The sequence below is a fragment of the Monodelphis domestica genome, chromosome 2 (assembly GCF_027887165.1).
Source record: "Monodelphis domestica isolate mMonDom1 chromosome 2, mMonDom1.pri, whole genome shotgun sequence".
Lineage (NCBI taxonomy): Eukaryota > Metazoa > Chordata > Mammalia > Didelphimorphia > Didelphidae > Monodelphis > Monodelphis domestica.
Genome location: NC_077228.1, coordinates 242,612,523 through 242,631,063, shown reverse-complemented (window position 1 = coordinate 242,631,063; position 18,541 = coordinate 242,612,523). Strand labels below are relative to the sequence as shown.

The window sequence follows — 18,541 nt, the reverse complement described above, 5'->3', positions numbered from 1 at the left end:
CTAGCTTGGCTTAGGACAGCCCAGGTGGGCAGTTAGTTATTTCTGATTAGTCATTGACTAGCGCATGCCCGTGTAGGTGGGTGTGCACAATTTTTGGGTGCTAGACCAAGATGGAGACTTTTAAAATTCACAATCCCCCCTGATGATGATTGGGAGACTAGTCTCCCCAATTGATCACTAAACATAAGCATACTGCACCCCAAAAATTTCTAACTATAAGTGTATACAAAAATTTTTTCTACCCACTAAGAGGAAAATTATAATAGTTGTAAATATGGGGAAATAGAGGAGAGAGAAAGACAGCAAACCAATGTTTTGCTGGGCGCATTGACAAAAGCCAATTAGGGGGCAGTCCCCTTTGGCATAAGAGTGTACATTCAAAAAAATGTTCAATCAACCACACCCCAAGGTTCATTCTGGATCTTCCTGTAGTGAAAAGGTTTAGATATCTTTCTGCAAACAGTTCATTCTCTGGATTCAGTTAGTTAGCAAGCTTCTCTGAAGATTTCTCTCTCGAACAAAATTTAAATCTTGGATTTGATGAAATACAATCCCCCCTGAAGAACGTGTTGAAAAAACACTGAGTCCAGCTGAGGATTCAAGTTTTAGTTGTGGGGGTGTGTGAGTTAATTCAAAAGAAAAACAAAACAATATCAAAATAAAATCAAAATCAAAAGAAGAAAAAGGGAAAAAATTAAGGGAAAAAATATAACCCTTTATATATGCATATTTACATTAAAGAATTCAAAATCAGTATCAAAATCAAAAAATCTATGTATACAAAATTTGAGAAAGCAAGAATAAAAAATTTTTTTTTTCCACAGGCCTCTGTATTAGGGTCCAGTTAAGTAATTTCTAATCCCACAAGTCTGTAGGACAGAATGCAGTATATTTTACTTCCCCATTTGCAGCCCAGGCTACAGGAAGTTGCCATACTATAGGAGAGAAAAAAGAGGACCAGATTTTTATTTTATATCTAGGGAAGTGTTATCCCCTTGTCTGATTTTTACCTTCGTTCTCAGGGATGGATGGAGCCAGGATGGTAGCCAACCTTAGATACTTGTCTGTAGGTATTTTCACGAAGAGTGTGGATACAGGGAAGGCCTACATCTTAACATCTGTCAAGTGTCGCAACCCCGAGTCTCACACTAGGTTCAAGTCCTTAGTATTGGCTTAGAAATGCATTAATCCTACCTGGATTGGTCTTTTGATTTTTAGACCTGTGAACTCTTTTGGCATTATCCAGGTTATATCTGTGCTCCTTGTTTGATCTCATATCTAGAATCAGACACAAACATTAATCATAGTCCCACAACAATTATCAATAAATGGCAGGTTCCCATAGTCTAAAGCTGTTTGGGTGCGTATTAATAATAACAACAAGTATATATATTTTTAAACTAATATTGTAGAATAAAAATTAATATTGATCATATGTACCTAAAGTACATAGAAATGAGAAAAAGGGAAAAAAATAAAATAATGTAAAAATAATAATAATAATAAAATAAGGAAAAGAGAAAAAAAGGAAAAAAGGAAAAAAATTAAATTTAGGAATTCAATGTGTCAAAAGCAGAATAAAAACAGTTCCACTTGTCAATGTATAGTTATCTCCAATGCATGTATAGGATAGAGTCAATCAGTCTCAATAGAAGATGCTCTCTTTACATGAGAACAGTGAATCCAAGAGTCCTTTTCTCCAACCTTTATAGATGTTGGAGTAGTTAACAATATTTGGAATGGTCCTTCCCAGGAAGGCTGGGTTGCTCCTGTACGCTGGAAGTTCTTTATATACACGTTGTCTCCTGGGTTCAGGTCGTGAAGTGAGAAGTCTAGTGGTCCAGCTTGTACTGCAGCTCCGGATTCATGTAGCTCACGTAGTTTGTGCTGTAACTCCTGTATATAGGAAGCAATAGTAATATCTCCCCCTAATAGCGATGTATAAGCCGGGGAGAAAGGCTTAGCCTGTATAGGCGGATGTCCAAAAAGCATCTCAAATGGTGAAATATGTAAGTCTCCTCTAGGCCTGCTTCTAAGATAAAATAGGGCCAAAGGGAGAATTTCAGGCCATTTTAAATGGGTCTCAGTGCATAATTTTCCAATCATAGTTTTAAGTTCTTTGTTCATCCTCTCAACTTGGCCTGAACTCTGGGGATGATATGGAACATGGAATTTGGGAGTTATCCCCAAGCAAGAATATATCTGGTTTAAGACAGAATCGGTAAAATGACTCCCTCTATCGGAGTCAATACGTGCTGGTAGGCCAAAACGAGGAATAATTTCTTTTAAAAGCACCTTAGCAACAAAAGCTGCTGTGGCTTGGGCTGTAGGAAATGCTTCTGGCCATCTGGTCAGTTGGTCTACTATGACCAAACAAAATTTATATTGTCCAGCCTTTGGCATCGTTATAAAATCTATCTGCAGGTGCTCAAAAGGTGTGTAAGCCAGAGGACGTCCACCAAAGGCTTTACCACGAAAGGCATGTTGGTTATATGCCTGGCAGGTAGGGCAGGATGAACACACTTTAGAGGCTATGGTAGTTATACCAGGGGCTATCCAAACTCTCTTAACAGAGTCCACGATGCCCTGGGTACCAAAATGACCATTTTTATGAATAGATTGGCAAATTTGGTTATAGAAACTTCTAGGGAGCAGGGGTTTTCCTTCAGGTGACACCCATACTCCATTAATTTGTTTTGATTTAAATTTTTGTTTCCATTTTTCCACTTCCTTTTCATTATAGGAGAGTGATAAATTTAAATTATCAGTGGTTGTTAATGTTAAAATTAATCCAGGTCCTTCTATGGCTGCTAGTTTTGCAGTGGCATCTGCTCGGTCATTTCCTCTAGAGACAGGGTCTGAGCCTCCTGTATGGGCAGAGCAATGAACTACAGCTAGGGCTTTAGGCAGTTTGAGAGCAGAAAGAACTTCATTAATAATTTCTGCATTAGCTATGGATTTTCCAGCTGAGGTTAAAAATCCTCTCTGGAGCCATAGCATCCCGACTGAGTGACAAATGCCAAAAGCATATCTAGAATCCGTATAAATTGTTGCCTTTTTATCCTTGGCAATTATACAGGCATGTTTCAGAGCTATGAGCTCTGCTCCTTGAGCGCTAATGTTAGAAGGTAGTGAAGCTGACCATTCAGTGGCAAATTCTGAGACTACGGCAGCTCCAGTGTAACGTATGCCATCCCTCATAAAAGAGGAACCATCGGTAAATAAAATCAGATCTGCATTGTCTAAGGGAGTGTCCAAGAGATTATCTCGAGGCTTTTCTGCCATGGACACTAATGTTTCACAGTTATGTAGTGGTTCTCCTGAAGTAGGTAAATCTGGAAGCAAGGTGGCAGGGTTAAGAGTTGAACAGCGTTTCAAGGTAATATTTTCACTATTTAATAAGGTTATTTCATACCTTGTAATTCTCTGATCCGAGAATGCCTGTGTTCTATGTTTTACCAATAATGCTTCAATCTCATGTGGGCACATTATTGTTAATGGACATCCCAATACTAAATCAACGGTTTTTGTTACTAGTAAGGCTGTAGCAGCTACTCCTCTAAGGCATGGTGGTGCTCCTGCTGCTACTGGGTCTAGTTGGGCAGAATAATAGGCAATTGGGCGCTGAGAAGGTCCCAAAGTCTGAGTTAAAACGCCTGAGGCTACTCCTCTTCGCTCATGTACATATAAAGTAAATGGCTTGTTGTAATTTGGGATGCCTAGAGCAGGGGCAGATAAGATAGCCTTTTTTAGCTCTGATAGAGCTGACAGGTGTTCAGGCTCTAATTTGAGGGGTTCAGGGACTACATCCCTTGTTAGTGCTATAAGAGGTTTAGTAATTTCCCCATAACAAGGAATCCATTGTCTGCAAAACCCTGTTGCTCCCAGAATTGCTCTTAACTGTTTTTTAGTAGTAGGAGCACTCAATTTTTGAATATTCTCAATTCGCTTGGGAGAAATAGAGCGGGCACCAGCTGTCAGAATGAACCCCAAATATTCTACTTTGGGGAGACACCACTGAACTTTGTCCTTCGAGATCTTATGACCTCTTTTGTGCAATTCCAAAAGAAGGTGTTTGCTATCTTCTTGACATGTTTTTGCATCTGTTGAAGCCAAGAGTAGATCATCTACATATTTGATTAATTTGCTATTTTTAAATGTTATATTGTCTGTGTCTTGGCTCAAAATTTGCTCAAATAAGCTCGGACTTTCGACATAACCCTGTGGCAGCCGACACCAGGTATATTGTGAGCCCTTCCAGGTGAAGGCAAAAATATGTCTGGAGTTTTCATGTATTGGTATTGAAAAAAAGGCTGAACACAAGTCTACTACTGTAAAGTATGTAGCTGTGCTAGGAATAGATGAAATAATAGTATGTATGTTAGAAACTACGGAGTGTCTCTTTATAACGTGATTATTTACTGCCCTTAGATCCTGTATAAATCTATAGATGTGCTTGCCATCGGGCCCTTTTTTTGGTTTTTTAATTGGTAGGATGGGCGTGTTGTATTCAGATTTGCAAGGGATTATTATTCCCTGTTCTATTAATGAGTTAATAACTGGTGTAATACCCTCAATTGCCTCCTTTGAGAGGGGATACTGAGGGATAGAAGGAGGTGGGCTAGATTTAGTTTTTATCTGCACAGGAACAGCAGATTTAAGCAAGCCTACATCAGAAGAAGATGTGGCCCAAAGAGACTCAGGTATATCTTTAGGTATTTCAAAAATGGAAGGCTCTTTTGCATCCTGGTTTTCCGAGAGAAGTACAGGGAGTAATTTTAAAGATTCCTCTGGTACTTCTAATGATAATGAGCCATCTGGGGAGCAGGTTATTGTGGCTCTGAGTTTGCATAGAAGGTCCCTCCCCAGCAAATTTAAAGGGGAGTCAGGCATCAAAAGGAAAGAGTGTTGTACCTCTAGGGGTCCTACAGACACCATTCTAGGAGGAAGTCTTTTAACTCTTTGGGTTATTCCTGATACTCCCATTACATTCTCTGAGCCAATAGAATAACATTGTAAATCAGGTTTTCTCTTCAATACAGACCAGGAAGCTCCGGTGTCTAATAGACAATCATAATAGGTGTTACCCACCTTTAAGGTAACATGGGGTTCATTAGTATGGGGAGGGCAGTGGATAGGGACAACGGGTAGTAGGACATCAGGGTCCGGGAAATCAAAGGTTGTATCCTCTGATTCCTGTGCCCTAGCCCCCCCCGGGCACCATCATTGTGTTTGGGATATTCCTTGGGCACCCCCCTGAAGGGCACCTCTCTGAGAGTCATTAGTACCTCGAGTAATTTTTGGACGAGCGCCATTTCTCATATATTGTTGAGTATTATCATTAAAATTTTCTTCAATTTGAGCATTGTCATTAATTTCCCAATTCCTATTTCTATAATTCTGGTTTCTAAAGTTCTTATTTCTATATTCATTATAGTTATTATTTCTAAAAGTATTATTAAACTGTGTATTCCTTCCAAACATCTTAAGAAAGGTTCTACATTCCATCATTTTGTGGCCCTTCTTCTCACAGAAGTGGCAAGTAATGGATTGATAATTGGATTTCTGGAGAGGGGCAATTGTCGTTGGTTCATTACCCTGCCCACTTTCTAATTTAGTTATCCTATCTATTAAATATCTCATTTTTTTCTTCATTTCCTCCATGTCATCATCATTTTCTTTCTCCTTTTCTTCGTTTCCCTTTAAAACATATATAGCTGTTTTTCGCAATTCTTCAAGGTCCATATCTGACCATCTTGGGCATTGTGTTTTGAAATAATTTTTAATTGCTTTGCAAGAATTGTTTACAAAGATTCTTCTAGCTTGTCTTATACTACTCTCTTTAGTTAAGTCCCAATCTAAGTATCTGTCCCCAAACTCGATAATTCTGTCCATAAATCTGGAGGGTGTTTCATTTTCCTTTTGCTTAATTTTTTCCAGTTCCATCCACTTATCTGTACTGTCCGCACATTCCTTCATGGACGTGAGGATGGCCTCTCTACAACGGTATAGTTGTAGATAATCCTCAGGATTGTTATAGTCCCATTCGGGATCCTGAGATGGCCAATGTGCTGCATTACGCCCCCTGGTTTTGTTGACATGAGCAATTATTTTATTTTTTTCACGTTCACTTAAAAAAGCCTGGAGTAAGCTCTCAACGTCCTTGTAAGACGGATTATACTGAAAAAATATGTCTCCCATCTTTTTTGTTACTAGAAAAGGATCTTGTTCATATGTGGGAATATTTCGTGTAAATTCATTTATTTCTTGGGGAGTAAACGGTATCCTATGTCTTAAAGTCACTACATCCCCATTTCGTCCTATTTCAGGTACTTCTCTTAGAGGAAACAGGCCTCTAGTTGGATTTTGCACCTGTGGGTCAGTTTGACAAGGACAGGTTTTTCTAGGGGGACAAGATCTCTCTTGCATTGGAATTTGGTTTTCTGTAGGAGAAGGAACATGAGAATCTGGGATTGCCGGGGAAGGGTTTTGGGGATTAAATTCAGACAAGATTTGCACTACACGAGAGAAGCAGTCTGTTAACTTGGCTATAGGAAAGGTATTTTCCATCTCTATTTCAGGGAAGGAAATTTCCTCATTCAAAGGTTCAGAAACAGGTCTATTTCTGGTAGAGTGGTTGTTTGTCAATTGATCCTGTAAGAAACTTTTTAGATCTTCTAATTGGGCTTGCATTTTATCCTCAATTTTTCCTATTTTATCTTCCATATTTCCCATTTTATCCTCAATATTTCCTATTTTATTCTCAATATTTCCTATTTTATCCTCAATTTTTTCTATTTTATTCTCAATATTTCCTATTTTATCCTCAATTTTTTCTATTGTATCCTCAACTTTTTCTATTTTATCCTCAACATTTTCTATTTTATCCTCAATATTTTCTATTTTATCCTCATTTTGCTTTATTTCCTCCTCATTTTGTTTTATTTTCTCCTCATTTTGTTTTATTTTATCCTCATTTTGTTTTATTTTATCCTCAATTTTTTTTATTTTTTCATCTCTAAATATAGTATTGAGGAGTACAAAAATGACAGTACCTATTAATATAAAAATTTGGAGGTATCCTTCATTCCTCAATGCCCCTACTTCTTCAGCTGCCTTATAATTGTCAAAGGATATAGTACTCATTTTTATATGTATATTTTGTAATTTCACAAAGCAAGTGGGGAGCAGGGCAAAGCAGCAAACTTTCCACAGGCTTTTTCTTTTTACAATAGGTGGCTCTGAGTCTACAACCCTATACAGGCTAAGGGCCTATTGTATTGTAAATTCTCCTTCTTTACAAAGTGTATGTGGGTGGGTCCCAGCAATCTTCTTTGGCCCTCAGGCTAAAGCCGCTAGGACCATGTGCTATCTTCCTTGAGCAAAGCCCACTTAAATTTTTAAGACTAGAAAGGCCAGGAAACAGAAAAAAAAAAATGGGTTTTAAGTTAGCTCCCTAGCTGTATTCAGCTGTTTTTTGCGGGCTAGGAGCTCCTAAGAGCTCCTTCTCCTGAGGTTCCTCCTTGCTTAGTTGATTAGGTAAGCCTGGCCTGCCTCTCTCTACTGAGCCACCTCCTTAAAGTAAAAGGAGACGGAAATGAGAGACAAAGAGGAGAAGGAAAAAAAAATCCTGTTGACCCCAATTTAACTTAAGGGGTAAAGGGAAAAGAGAAAAGGTGTTTTATACTCACCTGTTCTGGCAGCTGTGTCTTTAAGCCAAGGTATTTGGTAACAGGACTGCGGGAGTGAGCAATAAGTGGGTTGAAAAGGCAAGAAAATTCAGGAAATTTATTGAGGTTCTAGAAACCTTCCAAGCACTAAGGCAGGGCCAAGAGCCAGAGGGGGTAGCCGGGGTGGGATTTCTCCCAGGTGATAGTAAGGAGATCAGAAGACTGATAAGGTTCTTTTTCCCGTAGTGGTTAGCCAAACTGTAATGGGGAAATTTAAGGCTTCTGGGAGAAGGTTATAATATAGTAATGGTTACAAATGTGGCTACAAGATTTATATAATATTTAACAATGGCCGCCAAGGAATTTACTTATGAAATTCCTAAAATGAAACACTCAAGTCAGAATGAGGTTTATGGAGGTTTAATCACACTGGGAGTAGGGAAAAGGTTAGGGAGAGAAGGAGAGAAGAGAAAAGGGAAAGAGGCTACTCAACCTCTGACCAAGGCAGAGGGAGTTTAGGCCTAAAGGCCCAGGTGGAAAGAACCAGTCCTTAACTCACGTGACCGATCTGAAGGAAAGCTGTCTGCGGGCGTCCTCTCTCTCCAAGCTCCTCACACCAACAACCCCTAGCTCTCTCCACAGGAAGTTCCGCCAATCTCAGAGGCTGTTCCCTACCTCTCTTCCTGTGTCTCACAAATCCAATGGTTGGCTCTAGCTTGGCTTAGGACAGCCCAGGTGGGCAGTTAGTTATTTCTGATTAGTCATTGACTAGCGCATGCCCGTGTAGGTGGGTGTGCACAATTTTTGGGTGCTAGACCAAGATGGAGACTTTTAAAATTCACACCTTCTGGACCCATAAATGCTTGTTGGCAAGTACCATTAGAGTTATGTGTGTGTGTGTGTGTGTGTGTGTGTGTATGTATGATTTATTTTTAAATTAATTTTGATATATTTTGTTTTAATATGACCTTCATTTCTGAATCTCCCCCCTTCCATACCAAGTGAGCCACCCATTGTCGCAAAATATGAAAAAGAAAAGAAAAAGCATTTTAACAGAATTAGATGGCACATTCTAGAGCACAAGGAAGTCAGGAAGACCTGAGTTCAAATCTAGCCTTGGACACTTGCTCCCTCTGTGATCCTGAGCAAATCTCTTAACCCTGTATGCCTCAGCTTCAAAGGAGCTAAAGAAGGAAGTAGCAAGCCACTCTAGGCTCTTTGTCAAGAAAACCCCACAACAATGGGGTCATAAAAAATGAACACAACAGAAACAACAAAGCAATATTAATTTTTTATTAACTATATTAATCAAGTCTGTTGATATATGTAATGTTCTCCATACCTTTGCAAATGAAAAGGGGAAATATAATTTTTCATTTCTTCAGACCTAAGCATGGTTGTGAAAATTACAGTGTTCAGTCCTTTTTTTAAAAAAAATTCTTTCCTGGGGGCAGATTGGTTAGCTCAGTGGATTGAGAGCCAGGCCTAGAGACAGGAGATCCTAGGTTCAAATATGGCCTCAGACACTTGCCCAGGGTCACCCCCATTGCCTAGCCCTTACCACTCTTCTGCCTTGGAGCCAATACACAGTATTGATTCCAAGATGGAAGGTAAGGGTTTAAAAAAATTCTTTCCTTTTACATTTTCGCTACATGTAATTTTAAGGGGAAATTTTCTTCACAGATCTGCTTCTCATTTCAACCAACCCTTATGACTTTCCTTTTGTGAGTCAAGGAGAGCTCACGGTGGCAAGCATTGATGATGGTGAAGAGCTGTTGGCCACAGATGTAAGTATTTTATTTTTTAAGAAAAAACATAAAATGTCAAAACTGGAAGGAAGCAAGGATTTTCTAGTTGTAGAAAATTCATACCACATTTAGAGTTTGAAGTGAATTTAGAGATAAATTAAAAATTCCTAATTTCTTATGAATGAAAAAACTGAAATCTAGAGGTAGAGAGGTAATGACCATTTCTTCTACATGGTAAATAAATGTTTCTTAAGTTCAATTGTAGTCACACACTAGAAAGTAGAAGTCAGATCTGGATCTCAGACAAGTATTATTCCATTTAGAAAACAACAGGAGACACAATAAATCTCTATAAAATGAACTTTAGTTCTACTATATGACTTTTTAGTAAAAAATAAAATTCCTCGTGTTTATGCCTCTAAGTATTTATATTTTCTTTTTCTGATGGTGATCTATGGATTATTTGAATTAGTACTTTCTCTTGGAGGGGTAGTATCTCTGGTATGGAGGACTTGTTGTGCCCTCTTAGGGCAGCTCTCCAGCCTCTGACCCTCACCTGACACCCAGCTCTCACTTGTGGCTCCTAGTAGCTACTAGCATGCAGCAGCGGCCACACCCCGGGCAACGGCTTTGACAGGCCGGCTAAACCTTGTGAGGGTAGCCATTGGGTCATGAACCAGGGCTTTGCTCACCCAGCATGTGAAGACTGCTTCGACTGAACAGATGGAAGAAACCAATAAGAAGGTTCAACGGCTGAGATGGCGACGCAGCAAAGCACTGTGGAGTGCTTAGGGCGTGTTGGAGCACAAAGGACAACACGGCCATCCAATGCAGCTGAGGAAGTCTCCAGGTGTAATGACTTTTCGTGCCCCTAGACCCAGGCTTCCAATGCCGAGAGAGTGGGACTGTCTCTGTGCATCTACTTTTCCACTTAAATCTCCTTCACGCACAAGTGTCTTTGTGCACATTCATCTATACACTGTAAACCTCAAAATTTCTTAGACTTATAAATGTTGGAAATTTCACCATTGGGAAATTTCATACTTGGAAAATTTCTTACTGATAGTCTATTGAAATGTGAACCCCCTTGGCATGGGAGGTTCCTTCTCCTCCCTACTTAAGATTACTTTAGGACAGAAACCTTTTGCTGAACAATGGAAAGGATTTTGACCTATGCTTAAGCACAGAACAGGAATTTCTTTGAGTCATGATTGATTTTAGAATTGATACAATAGAGATAGTTGGAATGACAGAACCAGGTTTTGGAAAATACAATTTCCACCCCACTCAGTCCTAACAGGATTTAGGAAGGGCTGCAGCATAGATCAAAATTTAATTATTCCAATCTCTACCCTACTCAGGGTAACAGGATTTAGAAAGGGCTGTAGCAAAAGATCAAGATTTAATTATTTGAGAATATGACCTTCAACAGACATGTGCAAAGCCACAGACCTCTGGGCGGTCCTGGGTTAAGCTAGAGCCACCATTGGCACAGGGAAAATGATGGACAGTGATTGGTAGATGTGAGAACTGAGGGGAGGGAACTTGGATGGTTTCCTTAAAGATAGAGGGGTCTGAGGACTGAAGGGGGGTTGTTTGGAGAGTTTTGGCTCTGAGTGGTTGGAGAGGTGCTCTGAGAAGCTTTCTCTGAAGGAAGCTGTAGGTGGAGGCCCCGGAGACTTTTTCTCCATTTTGGTCACGTGAGTAATAGGGACTGATCTCCTTTCTTTGCCCCAGCTATCTAAGGGCTTGGGCCTTTTGGCCCAGCCTATACAGAGGGGTATTTAAGCCCTATTCCCTTCTCTCCCCTTTCTCTCTCTCTCTCTCTCTCTCTCTCTCTCTCTCTCTCTCTCTCTCTCTCTCTCTCTAATTCCTTTCTTCCTCCTGTTTGTAATTAAACTCTATAAAAGGCTGACGGCTGACTTGAGTTTTCATTTAGGAATTACATAGCTGAATTCCTGGGCAACCTTAAATTAATATATATCAGTCTTTTAAAGTGATTTCCTTGTCACAACACCATAGATGAAAATGCACAAAGACAATCATCATCCTTGGTTACCAAGAGACTACTACTATTTATATTTTAAAAATTAGTTTCACAGTCATTATTTAATTTTATTTTAATAGTTTCCCTAAGAAGTAGAGATAACAGGCATTGGTTCAATTTCATTTGACAGATGAAGAAACAATGGCTTGAGAAATTTAAGTTACTCTCCTCAGGTCACAAAATGATGAGTGACAGAGTTGAGATTACACTACAGTGTAATCCTCACTCCTAATCTTCACTTGCCTCCTCACTAACATCTTTTTTTCTCATTTCCCAAAATCTCCAGATTTCTTCATTAGGCACATGACTTGCTATCCCAGAGAAATTAGACTTCTGGCTCTTCAGTGTGATAAAAGTTTATCAATGGCCTTCTCCCTCCCATGAAAGCTATAGAAAATGAGACTAGACTGTGCCTTCCAAGTTGGAGTACAAATAGTAAAAATCCCAATCCTGGACATAGGAGTGTTACTCTAAAGCCTAGTGTCCATTCTTCCTCTTGTAACATTCCATAAAAATATCTTTCCTAACAAAGTTGAAAACATAGAAAAAACAATGTTAATTTTAATTTTTTTAATATATTTGTTGTTAAGAAGGCTTTGTTATTGGGCAGATTGAGATGGTTGCAAAATCGAATCATCAGGCACAGCATGTTTAATTACTTCCTTGGTAAAATGAGGAGGCAGGACTAAATGGTGTTCTTTTAGTGGAAATGGTATCAAGTTTGAAATCTACATACCTAAATTTAATTCCTGGTTCTGACATTTACTACATATGTTAGGATAGGAAATAATTGTGGCTTAGTGGCAAGAAGCACCGACTTTGGAGTTAGAGAACCTGGATTTCAATCTCAGCTTGGCCATTTGCTACCTATGTGCTTAAGTCTCTGAATCTCCATAGGCTCATTGTAAGAATTGGACTAGAATTCTAGAGTTCTTTACCTGGAGTACATGAACTTGATTTAAATATATATATATATATATATATATATGTATATATATATATATTATAACTGTATTTCAATATTATTGGTTTCCTTCATGGTTCTATGTATTTTATTTTATGCATTTAAAGATTTTTCTGAAAAGGAGTCCATGAGCTTCACCAGACTACTAAAGTAATTTCTGATACAAAAAGGTTAAATACTCCTTGGGATGATCTTTAAGGTCCTCTTCTATCTCTAACATTCTATGTTTTGTAGTATCCAGATCAGGAATCACTGCCTCTTTAGAATTAAGCCTGTTGGATTACAGGCCAGGAGAGCTGAACCTCTCAATAGTTCTCAGTGCTTGTAGCAGCCAGAAAACAAACCTACAAATCAATGAAGAGAAGCAGTTGGAGAACAATGATCCCAAATAGCTTTATGCTAGGGAAATTCAAAAGTTCTTCCTTGAATCCTCCCAAGACATCTCAAAAGAGCACATTTTTTTAACTCTCATCCCTGTGTTGTGCTGGAGTCAACTCTTAACTGCTTGAGAGAATCTTTTGTTAAATTTTCATTATGAACATTTACTCAGAAAACAGGCAAATTACAAACATTGGCTCGACTTATTGTTTTGATGATTGTCTAGACATAAGAAAAAGGTGGGAAAGTGTGTTAATAATTAATTAAGCTTAAAAAATGTGTAACATGTACATTTCCCCTCCCCACTGAACTGGTTATTAAATACTTGCCAGCATACCTGTTTCCACTTCATCCTACTCTGTGTGCAAAGCACATAAACACTCCCTCTACCTCCTATCCTCAGAGAGATATTTTTGAACTTCTGTGATCCAATAAGAATATGATTCTTTTTACTCCAGAATGCTATAGATATCCTGGGCTTTAGTTCAGAAGAGAGAATTGGAATCTACAAGCTGACAGGAGCTGTGATGCATTATGGGAACATGAAGTTCAAGCAGAAGCAACGAGAGGAACAGGCAGAACCTGATGGAACTGAAGGTAAAGTCATTGGATCAGAACACAGGATCAAAAGATCTTCCCAGTAGAAATGGGTTCAAGAATTGACAAGACAGAGAGAAGCATACCTTGCTTTAAGTGTCTTCTATATTCCTGGGAAATGCATAAACACAGAATTTTAGTCTAATTAAATCATATCAATGCAAAAAGAAATCTTATACTACAAATAGGTTTAAATAGAAAGAGTAAATATGTTTTTATATATGAATATATATCCTATAAGAAATCCAAAAATCCTCTTGTCTAGTACTTAAGCTAGTATTTTTTATATAGGCTTTTCTTATAGTGAAAGCACAACCTGGACCCTAGAATACATAAATGTTTATTGACCAAATGACCTACATAATTAGAATGAAATGGAATGGAATAGAATGGAGTTATCATAGGCAACATCTCAAGTTGAGAAGGAAGTTTTTAACTCTGTTTCCATGGAGAAGCAACTTTATTTCTCTCTACTTTAGTTTCTTCCTCTGTAAAATAAAAATGGACTATTGGATCTCCAAGATCCCTTTTTTCTCTAGAAATTTGTGTTTTCCTAATCATCTACTTGAAGGAAGGAAGGAAGGAAGGAAGGAAGGAAGGAAGGAAGGAAGGAAGGAAGGAAGGAAGGAAGGAAGGAAGGAAGGAAGGAAGGAAAGGAAGGAAGGAAGGAAGGAAGGAAGGAAAGGAAGGAAGGAAAGGAAGGAAGGAAGGAAGGAAGGAAGGAAGGAAGGAAGGAAGGAAGGAAGGAAGGAAGGAAGGAAGGAAGGAAGGAAGGAAGGAAGGAAGGAAGGAAGGAGCCGAAGTTATTGGAAGACCTGGGTTTACATCTTGCCTCTGAACATATTGTCAATGTAATTTTGTACAAATCACTCAACCTTTCAGTGACCTAGACAATTCTCTGAGATTAATTTGCAAAAGAATTATGGATATGCATTGATAAGCATTCCATACAACTAATGAATTATAGGTATAATTTTCCATTTTTAAAAAATATTAATAAATCCTTGATGGTGGAAGGAAAAGAAAGAAGGGAGCCCTATGTTGATATTGTAGAGGAAGGGAGCAGTCAAATTAAAACTAAAACCTCTATTCCTTCCCACCATAGACAATTTTGAAGGAGAAGCGGCCTGAGGTTAGGAAAGACATAGTCCAACTTCCTCCAGTAATGCCAGAAGGACTGAACAGCTCCCTAAATACCTGGTCCCAAGGAACTGCTTCAAATGATATGGAGGTCAAATTACAATTATGCTTCCTAAGCTTTTAGCTAACAGTCCTCTAAACTTCTATATTCATGCATTGTTATACTGGTAGAAAATTTTTCATAGGTTAGCATGATGTCTAATTCTAAGTGCTGTAGGAAATGTGAATAGCGAAATGGAAAGAACAATGAATTAGAAATGAAAAGACCCTGAGTTCAAACTGCTGGCTATGTCAAGCACTATCTATCTATCTTGGGAAAGTCATATTTAACTGTGAGAAACTCGGATTCCTGATTTGTAAGATAAGGATAATAATTCTAACACTACCTACCTCACAGGTTAGGAAGGAAGGAAAGGAAAAGAAAAATTTGAAGATGAATCTGAAGTTGCCAATCAGAGCAACTTGAAAGATTATATTGTCCTGGAAAGAAATAGAGAAGTTCAGAATGGAATGGATTTAGGAAAAAAAAATTAATACCATAATGGACATATTTTATTTTGACATTAATAACAATTTATATCTTTAGAATTCTTTAATGTTTTCAAAGTACTTTCCTTGCAATAGTCCTAGGAGTTATAGGCAAACTAATAAACCCATTTTACATATGAGGAAAATGAAGGTCAAAGAAATTAAGGGTTACAGCTATTAAAGATTAGAGCTGGGACTCTTACCCAAGTCTTCTGATGCCCAAACCATTTTTTAGAACTTCAGAGGAGGGGTGATATCTTTCTTGGCTGGGAAAAAAAAAGAAAAAAAATCAAAGAAGAAGTTTTTGAGCTGGGCATTGAAGAATGCAGCCTTTTATTGCTTGTCTTATGAACTCTTTTGGTTCATAATGAACTTGCAAACCATTAAAAATCCCCAAATCAGACACACTGTTGTCTAGCTACATCTTCCCCATCTTGTACTTGTAAAGTTCATTTTTCGGATGAAAGAGAAAGACTTTATGATTATCTCTTATTAAATTTACGCTTACTAGATTTTGCCTGGTATATTAAATTTTTTCATATTAGATTTAGTCTGTTGAAATCTGCTTTCTTGTAATATAGCAAAGATGTTTGATTATGCCCCTTCCTTCTCTTTTAGAAATTCTTAAATGATGTTATCTCTTTAAACCAATATTTCTATCATTTCTAATCCAACAGGTTTCTCCTTGATGGGAATCAGATGCTGAATAAACCCATATTGATTGCTGTACCTTTTAAAAAAATGAAATTATTAAAGAAATCAGTCAGAATATATTAAGCATCTTCTATTTGCCTTGTGCTAAATGCCAGGGTTATAAATGAGAGGTCATAGATTCAAATCTGACCTCAGACATTTCCTAGCTCTGTGACCCTGGAAAAGTCACTTAACTTCAATTTCCTATCTCTTACCATCTTACCCTTATCATCTGCCTTGGAACTGATACTTAGTATCCATTATAAAACAAAAGGTACACGTTTTTAAAATAATAATTATAACAAGGCATATCCTTCAAAGAACTCTTTCTATTATGGGTCTCATTCCACTTAGTGTCAAGTGATACTAATCTGGTAAAATCTTTGCATTTAGTTCTATCTAAGTTAGCCTTTCTTTGTTCTTTTTCAGGGTAAACATCTGATTTTATTACTAGCTTCTTTTCTTCTCCTGCAAATTTCTTGGTATCTATTTCTATTTTTATTTCTACATTCTTGCCACACTCTATGAAATCTTGCTCCAAAGTTTACTTTTTTTTTCTTTTTGAGTACACCACCATTCTTCCAATCACAACTTCAGTCATACACTATTCTTCACTGTCACCATCTAATCAGTTGCCAAGTCATTAATTTTACTTCTTTGATATCTCTTTTCTCTCTCCTATTATTTCTGTTCCCACCATGGTTTCTCATCTATCTTAGATAGATTATTTTAAAAACTTCCTAACTGGTCCCTCTCCCTCCAGGATCTTTCTCTATAATCCTTTCTCTCCATGACTGCCAAATGGATCCTAATGTACAGTTTTTTTAACACATCACTTGCTTTGCTAAAGAAGCTGCAGTAGTTGCCAATTGCTTCTAGAATAAAAATTTAACTCCTCTATATAGCATTTAAAACCTATTATTATCTGACTGCCATCACTCCAGTCTCATTACACATTCCTTGACCTTCCTCTCCTCTCTACTACATGTTCTACATTCAAGTCAAACTGCCTATTTTCTGTTCCCTTATATGCAACACTACGTCTCCTTTTGCTATGTCTTTGGTCCCTTATTTGGTCCCTTATTCTTGGAAAATCCTTTTTCCTTATCTCTGTTTTTGGAACTTCTCACTCCCTTCAGGGATCAATCCAGTGATAACCCTTACCATCAGCCCGACCCGATTCTTTAATGCTATAAGTACTCCTATACCAAAAAAGCCAAAAAAAACCTTTAATAAATTCTATTTATTTTTATTTTATTTTACATTGTTTTATTTAAGCTTCTTGACCATGGGGATTGTTTCATCATATATTCATATATCTTTATACATAAAATATACGTATCATCTTTTTACATATTGTATACAATATATTAGCACAATGTGTAGTGTACAGTAAGTATTTAATCATACTTTTTGAACTAAAAATATATATCAGCCATTTCTTTCATCCCATCCACTTTTAATTTTTTGAAACTTTTAGATTTACAAATACCTTCTTCCCAACTTTTCTTAGGTACATTCCAGCTCTTAGCCAAAGAATTGCAATTTCCATATCAAATAAGATTTTATTTGTCATGTCTTAGCACAGTGCCTGGCACTTATTATTGTAATCAGAAAAAACAAATCTCATTCTTAGAAGCTATCTTCTTAACCAGTGTTCAATTATCAAATCTGCCTTGCTCTTCTGAAGCCCTTGCTTTTGATTGACAGCAGTGATGAAAAATATCCTTCAAGTGTTTACAGTCTTGTTCAAGAAGAAGTAATTTTTAGTTTTGGCTCTAATACTCATAGTTGTATTGTCATAGATAAGTTACCACCTCTCTGAGTCTGTTTCCTGATTTGTGTAAAGGGAGTGCTAACAGTATTTGTGCTACTTATGTCACGGTGTTATTCAAAAAACATTTGATACACCCTAAAGTGGTATAAAATTTATTTACAGTTACATGTCATGTTCTTGTGTATATGATATATTCTAATACATTAAAAAGGCAGAGAAAATTCTAAGACTTAATTGAACACTGGGATATGGGATATGGTTAGTCTTGTAGGGACTAACCCTATTTCTCTTTTTGTCATAGTGGCTGATAAAGCTGGGTACCTTATGGGTCTAAATTCTGCTGAAATGCTTAAAGGTTTGTGTTATCCAAGAGTGAAGGTTGGAAATGAATTTGTGACTAAAGGACAAAATGTCCAGCAGGTAAGTTTTGCTATTTTAAATCAGTTCTATTGTGGGATTTTGATTGTAACTAAAAAATACTCATTTGGAACCATTGGTTTTTTTAAGGTGATTAATTCTGTGGGTGCCCTGGCTAAAGCTGTCTATGAGAAGATGTTCCTTTGGATGGTCACTCGTATCAACCAGCAACTGGACACCAAGCAACCCAGACAGTACTTCATTGGAGTCTTGGACATTGCTGGCTTTGAGATCTTTGATGTGAGTAACCAAATACTAAATACATACATCATACTTGATTTACTGTAGCATTCCTTGTTTCTCCAGTCTTACTCAAAGCTTTTGACACACAGTTCAATAGCCTGGAACAGCTGTGCATAAATTTCACCAATGAGAAATTGCAACAGTTTTTCAACCATCACATGTTTGTGCTGGAGCAAGAGGAATACAAGAAGGAAGGGATTCAGTGGGAGTTCATTGACTTTGGGATGGATCTGGCTGCTTGCATTGAGCTCATTGAAAAGGTTTGAAAATTTTTGCTTACTGTAGAGAATAAAGGATGAGTTAATTATTCCTGTATAGTCACCAGTCTCCCTTGCTGGG

The 18,541-nt window shown here is 37.7% G+C and overlaps 1 protein-coding gene across 1 annotated transcript in view; it reads left to right on the top strand.

The window, feature by feature from the left end:
• LOC100027255 (myosin-13) overlaps window positions 1-18,541 on the top strand; it is an 85,704-nt gene that overhangs the window by 20,733 nt on the left and 46,430 nt on the right. The window contains exons 10-14 of the mRNA XM_016430758.2: window positions 9,354-9,457; window positions 13,266-13,404; window positions 17,844-17,962; window positions 18,050-18,199; window positions 18,292-18,462. Coding sequence (XP_016286244.2) covers window positions 9,354-9,457; window positions 13,266-13,404; window positions 17,844-17,962; window positions 18,050-18,199; window positions 18,292-18,462 — 683 coding nt within the window. The remainder of the gene's footprint in view (window positions 1-9,353; window positions 9,458-13,265; window positions 13,405-17,843; window positions 17,963-18,049; window positions 18,200-18,291; window positions 18,463-18,541) is intronic.